Source organism: Geotrypetes seraphini, chromosome 13 (assembly GCF_902459505.1).
Source record: "Geotrypetes seraphini chromosome 13, aGeoSer1.1, whole genome shotgun sequence".
Lineage (NCBI taxonomy): Eukaryota > Metazoa > Chordata > Amphibia > Gymnophiona > Dermophiidae > Geotrypetes > Geotrypetes seraphini.
The window spans coordinates 67629638-67635898 of record NC_047096.1 but is presented as its reverse complement, the minus strand read 5'-3'; the positions used below and the strand labels follow the sequence as shown (position 1 = coordinate 67635898).

The 6261-nt window shown below is 42.0% G+C and overlaps 1 protein-coding gene across 1 annotated transcript in view; it reads left to right on the top strand.

Annotated features, from left to right (window-relative positions):
* The first annotated feature begins 5440 nt into the window (after positions 1–5440).
* The window catches only part of LOC117347130, a 60782-nt gene continuing 59961 nt past the window's right edge, over positions 5441–6261 (top strand). Inside the window, exon 1 of the mRNA XM_033917560.1 lies at positions 5441–5970. Within this exon, the coding sequence (XP_033773451.1) occupies positions 5560–5970 (411 nt within the window). The 5' untranslated portion in view covers positions 5441–5559. The remainder of the gene's footprint in view (positions 5971–6261) is intronic.

Here is a 6261-nt window from a genome sequence, read left to right as displayed (position 1 = left end):
TATCCTCCCCCCTTTTATCCCTCTATCCTGGAATTCCTCAAATCCGTCCTCCACTAGATCCACGCAAAAATTAAAACTATCCTACCCCTCCTTAAAAGGCATCTCCCTTGTTGGTAAACTTGGCTCTTCCCTCCCTTTCAGAATCGCTCAGCTCTGGAACAGTCTCCCTTCCCCTCTCCGCAATTTGAGCCCCCTTCTACCATTCCGTAAGCATCTGAAGACCTGGCTCTTCTCCAGAACGTAACCCCGTCCCGTTCCTGGCACTCTTACACCTAACCTCTCTCCTCTCTTACTTATATAATTCCACTGGAGTTCCGTTCCTTCCCTAACCATGTAAACCGTGTCGAGCTCCATCTGCGGAGATGATGCGGTATATAAATCCAAGATTTAGTTTAGTTTAGTTTAGTTTAGTTTAGCCATGTAAAAGGCAGGCACAAGTTGAGTGCAAAGTGTGGCACTTTAGTACATAACTATTATATTCTCTAAGTTATGCACATAAAAATGTGAATGAGTCAATGTGGTACTTTAGTTCGTAACTAACATACAAGAGTTACGCACATAAGTGCGAGTATGAAATTGTAGCACTTTAGTGCCACTGAAAATGCCAGTTAGCACCACACCCACGTTCACACAGCCATCCCCACCCCCCCCCTACTGTTACTCTGAATGACAGGTAACAGTTGTGTTTTCATCCTGGAAAGCAAGTATTTAGGCTGCCTGGAGGGATGGGGGGATATGAGGAGATTTGTCTTTGTCGTGGCGAGCTTTTATTTCTGTGTCTTATTTTTCATGCATCTATGAGTATCTCAGAACAAAAGCAGTGGCGCAAGAAAGAAAAGATCTGCCCTTTGACTTTTAGCTGGTGCTGCTGGTACATGGTTTCTAGTGTAATGTGTGCTACACTCTTATTTGTCCTGAACTCATTCTGCCAAGGACGGCACACTACTTCTAATTTGGACTCTGAATGCCTGAGCTTGCAAGTTGGAACTACTCCGAAACGAGAAGACTCAGGAATTTTTTCATTGAAGGCAAGGCAACTATAAGGTTTCCGCGTATTTATAGAGTATTTCAAAGAAGCCTTTTGTAAAACATCAGAAGACTGACACATGAGCCTACTCCCTTAACAACTGCAGCTGTTATTCCTGACAAGACTTTTAAGGGGTCCAATTTATGAATATTAGACATGTATCAACATCCAATGTCATTAGTTTTACCCATAAATTATTATGGCTGATATAAGAAAGGTGTAGAGAGGACTCACATCTGTTGCTACTATTTGGGTTTTTGCCAGGTATTTGCGAACTGGATTGGCCACTGGAAACAGGATTCTTGCCTAGATGGATCATTGGGCTGACCCAGTATGGCTATTCTTATGTTCTTATTCAAAAGTGAATGTTACATTACATTACATTCGAGATTTCTATTCCGCCATTACCTTGCAGTTCAAGGCGGATTACAAAAGATTTATGAAAGGGGGGTTACAATGGAAGAACATTTGTCATTTCAAGAGTTGTAAAGAGTAGAACATTTGTCAGCATTTGAATGGTAAAAAGTGGAGAGTTCTTTGAAGTTCTAGACTTCATAAAAACTTTGTTCAGATGGGGGATTAAGTCCAGCAGTTGTCTGAATGGAAACACCTGGAAGAAGTAGAAAAGCAATTAATATAAGAATAGCCTTACTGGGTTAGACCCATGGTCCATCAAGCCCAGTAGCCCGTTCTCACAGCGGCTAATCCAGGTCTTTCTCAATAACAGATTATGGATTTTTCCTCCAGGAACTTGTCCAAACCTTTCTTAAAACCAGCTATGCTATCCACTCTTACCACAACCTCTGGCAATGTGTTCCAGAGCTTAACTATTCTCTGAGTGAAAAAAATTTCTTCCTATTGGTTTTAAGAGTATTTCCCTGTAACTTCATCGACTGTCCCCTAGACTTTGTAATTTTTGACGGAGTGAAAAATCGATCCACTTGTACCTGTTCTACTCCACTCAGGATTTTGTAGACTTCAATCATATCTCCCCTTCAGCCATCTCTTTTCCAAACTGAAGAGCCCTAACCATTTCAGTCTTTCCTCATACGAGAGGAGTTCCATCCCCTTTATCATCTGGGTTGCTCGTCTTTGAACCTTTTCTAGCACCACTATATCTTTCTTGAGATAAGGAGACCAGAACTGAACGCAATACTCCAGATGAGGTTGCACCATGGAGCGATACAGGAGCATTATGACATTCTTAGTTTTGTTAATCATCCCTTTTAAAATAATTCCCAGCATCCTGTTTACTTTTTTGGCTGTCACCGCACATTGGGAGGAAGGTTTCATCGTATTGTCTACAATGATACCCAGATCCTTTTCTTGGGTGCTAATTCCCAAGGTGGACCCTAACATTCGGTAACTGTGATTCAGGTTATTCTTCCCAATGTGCATCACTTTGCATTTGTCCACATTAAATTTCATCTGCCATTTGGACACCCGGTCTTCCAATTTCCTAAAGACCGCCTGCAATTTTTCACAATCCACATGCATTTCAACAACTTTGAACAGTTTAGTGTCATCTGCATCGTTCCAATTTCCAGGTCATTTATAAATAAGTTAAATAGCACCGGTCCCAGTACAGAACCCTGCAGCACTCCACTGTTTACTCTCCTCCATTGAGAAAAATTACCATTTAACCCCACCCTGTTTTCTATCCGATAACCAATTTCTAATCCACAACTGAAATTTGCCACCTATCCCATGATACTTCAATTTTCTCAGGAGCCTCTAATGAGGAACTTTATCAAAAGCTTTCTGAAAATCTAAATACACTATATCAACCGGCTCACCTATATCCACATGTTTTTTCACACCTTCAAAGAAGTCAAGCAAATTTGTGAGGCAAGATCTCCCTCGGCTGAACCCATGCTGACTCCGTCTCATTAAATCATGTTTGTGTACATGTTCCACAATTTTATTTTTTATAATCGTTTCTACCATTTTTCCCGGCACCGAAGTGAGGCTTACTGGTCTGTAATTTCCCAGATATCCCCTGGAGCCCTTTTTAAAAATCGACATAACATTGGCCACCCTCCAATCTTCAGGTACTACAGATGATTTTAGCGACAGGGTACAGATCACTAACAGCAGGTCAGCAATTTCATGTTTGAGTTCTTTTAGTACCCTAGGATGTATACCATCCGGTCCTGGTGATTTATCACTTTTTAATTTGTTGATTTGGCACAGTACATCTTCCAGATTCACCAAGATTTCTTTCAGTTCCTCCACATCATCACCCTTGAAAACCATTTCCGGTTCAGGTAGATCTCATACATCTTCTTCTGTAAAGACCGAAGCAAAGAATAAATTCAGTCTTTCCGCTATGGCCTTATCCTCCCTGAGCATCCCTTTCACTCCTTGATCATCCAATGGTCCCACAGATTCCCTCACAGGTTTTCTGTACTAAAAAAAATTGCTATGAGTTTTTGCGTCATTACAAGTTTCTCTTCATATTCTTTCTTAGCTGTCTTTATCAATGCTTTGCATCTAACTTGCCAGTGCTTGTGTTTCTTCATTTGGATCCTTTTTCCATTCTTTAAAGGATGTTTTTTTGGCTCTAATAGCCTCTTTCACTTCACCTTTTAATCACCCCGGCTCTTGTTTCCACCTTTGCTGATACGTGGAATACATCTGGTCTGGGCTTCCACAACGGTATTTTTAAATAACATCCACGCCTGTTTTACAGTCCTAACCTTTACAACTGATCCTTTTAGCTTCTTTTTAACCATTTTCTTCATTTTATCATAGTTGCCCTTTCGAAAATTAAATGCCCCTACAGTAGATTTCTTTTGCGACGTTGCTCCTGGTATCAACTCAAATTTGATCACGTTATGATCACTGTTTCCTAGTGGACCCAACACAGTTAACTCCCATACTATGTCTTGCATTCCACTAAGGACCAAATCAAAAATAGCACTACCTCTTGTTGGTTCCTGGACCAGTTGCTCTAAGAAGCAGTCATTTATGATATCAAGGAATTTTATCTCCCTAGCACTCCCCGATGTAACATTTAACTTAAAGGAGATATTTTAAGGGCAAGAAACTATTTTGTAAGGAAAGTAAGTAAAAGGTAAGGGGAAAGGAAGGCTGCTTTGATTTTCAATGGTAGTAGCTGAAAAGGTAAGGGAAAAAGAGGTTAGCTTTCATAAATTACAAAAGTCTTGCGAGGCTGTCCCATGAAGTCTCAGCAGCCATTTTGAGGATCTTCAGACTGGCAGTGGTGGGCGATTCTAGAAGCATCAGGGGCAGGAAAGTGTTGGACTCTCTCTTGCTCCCGAAGAAGCCACTAGACCACTGGGGACATAAAAGGGAGACTTGGGGAGGGTGCCCTTGCTCCCCATTACCATGGTAGCAGTTTCCGATCTAGTGGCACTACCATGGAACAGTCAACCGTTACCATGGTAATAATGGGCAAAACTGTCATTTCCCTGTTACCATGGGAATTCCCGTGGTAATGGTTACCCTGTCACTCTCCAGTTATATAGTCTGTAAGAAGGTGTGAAAGTTTGGAGGTATAAAAAATTCTCAGCCAAAAACGGTTATTAAGACAGTGCGGGTCACTGTGGGCTGATTTTTTGGCCAATTTCTAAACAGCGATCGATGTTCAAATGGCTCCCCATGCAAATTAATTTTGTGGAGGGCAGTCGTAATCCCATCTGATCGCTCACTTAGAAACTGGCTCTCAGACATGCGCAGGGTCAGTTTGGGGAAGCCCACACAGCTGAGCGACAAGGGAAACCCCAAAGCAGCCTCCTGCCACTCAGCTGTTTGAGGATTTTTTTTAATGGCACAGATGTACATGTGTTATTAGCATACACTAAAACATAGAAATGAAATGTTTTCCCCCCACTCTTCTAGTTCCCATTGTTGCAAAACTGACTCCAGATGTCCAGACTATCTGTCATCTCCTCTGTTTTAGAATATTGAAACAGCTCTTTGGTTACCAGAGGAAGGCTGGACTTGATAGCTCTTGGGTTTTCTGGCAGCCTAACAGGTACGTGGTAATTAAATATACCCTAACATTCACCCTCCATAGGCCAATATGATTTCTAAATCAAGCCCTAAAGGATGAACTGGAAAATATCTGTTCCTACAATAGCAATAGCAAAGATCATAGATGTCTATAATTCAAAGCTGATCTGGATTAGGAGCTCCTTTCTATCACCCTCTTGCACGATAGCAAGGAAACAAAATGCAAAATGAGTGTGCTCACTTATAAAAGAAATGCATTTTTAATGAATACCAAGGTCTCCACCTTGCTCTCATTGTATTATGATAAATACCCTGAAGGCACCAGGTTGTCACAGTCACGGAGATGCAAAAGTCATTTAGTATGGGCATAACAGAATGAGCAAGCCAAAGAAAGATGTTCTACTGCTAGGGGAGGAAATAAGACAAGAACAAAGCACAACACCCTAGCAGACCCACCCATACTTCTCTAAATAAAGGTGAGACGACTATCTGCAGAGTGTACTCACCATCTCTCCAGACTAGGGGAAGCATTCCTGCCTCCGAATCTCACTATCATGGCATTTTCAGGCAATTTCCAGTCAAGAACATCCATGTCCACAGCTCAAAGTGGCTCTCGTGCAGGGAGCTTTGGGAGTAATTTCAGTAGTAGATCATTCTCTGGTGCTGGTTTTGGTGGTGGGATGAGTTTGGGGTATGGCGGCGGGATGAGCTTTGGCTTTTCTGGTAGTAACAGTTTGGGCTATACTGGTGGGGATGTCCTCTTTGCGGGTGGAGAGAAGCAAACCATGCAGAACCTCAATGAACGCCTAGCTGCTTACTTGGAGAAGGTCCAAGCTTTGGAGGAGGCAAATGCAGACCTGGAGCTCAAGATCCGCCAGTGCTACGAGAGAAATCTGGCCAGCAACAGCCCCTCGACCCGAGATTACAGCAGATATTTTAAAATAATTGAAGATTTGAAGAATAAGGTAAGACTAGTCCAGCATATTTGTAACTTTTTCTGGCCAACTGCTATCAACCTAAATATTCTGCTAAGCCAAATCATGAGGGATTGCCCAGCTGGACAGTTTTTCTGATGCCTGGGAATGTGCCAAATAATTTTTTAAAAATATCAGTATTAGAGCCCGCACTTGCTACAACACCTTTTCAAGCCAGGTCTCTCAGGATTCAACTTTGGACCTTCAGAATCTGAATTTACCCTTAGCTGGTTAGAGTCTGCCTGTGTCTCTGACTCTGCTTTTCCCTTTCACTCTCACCTC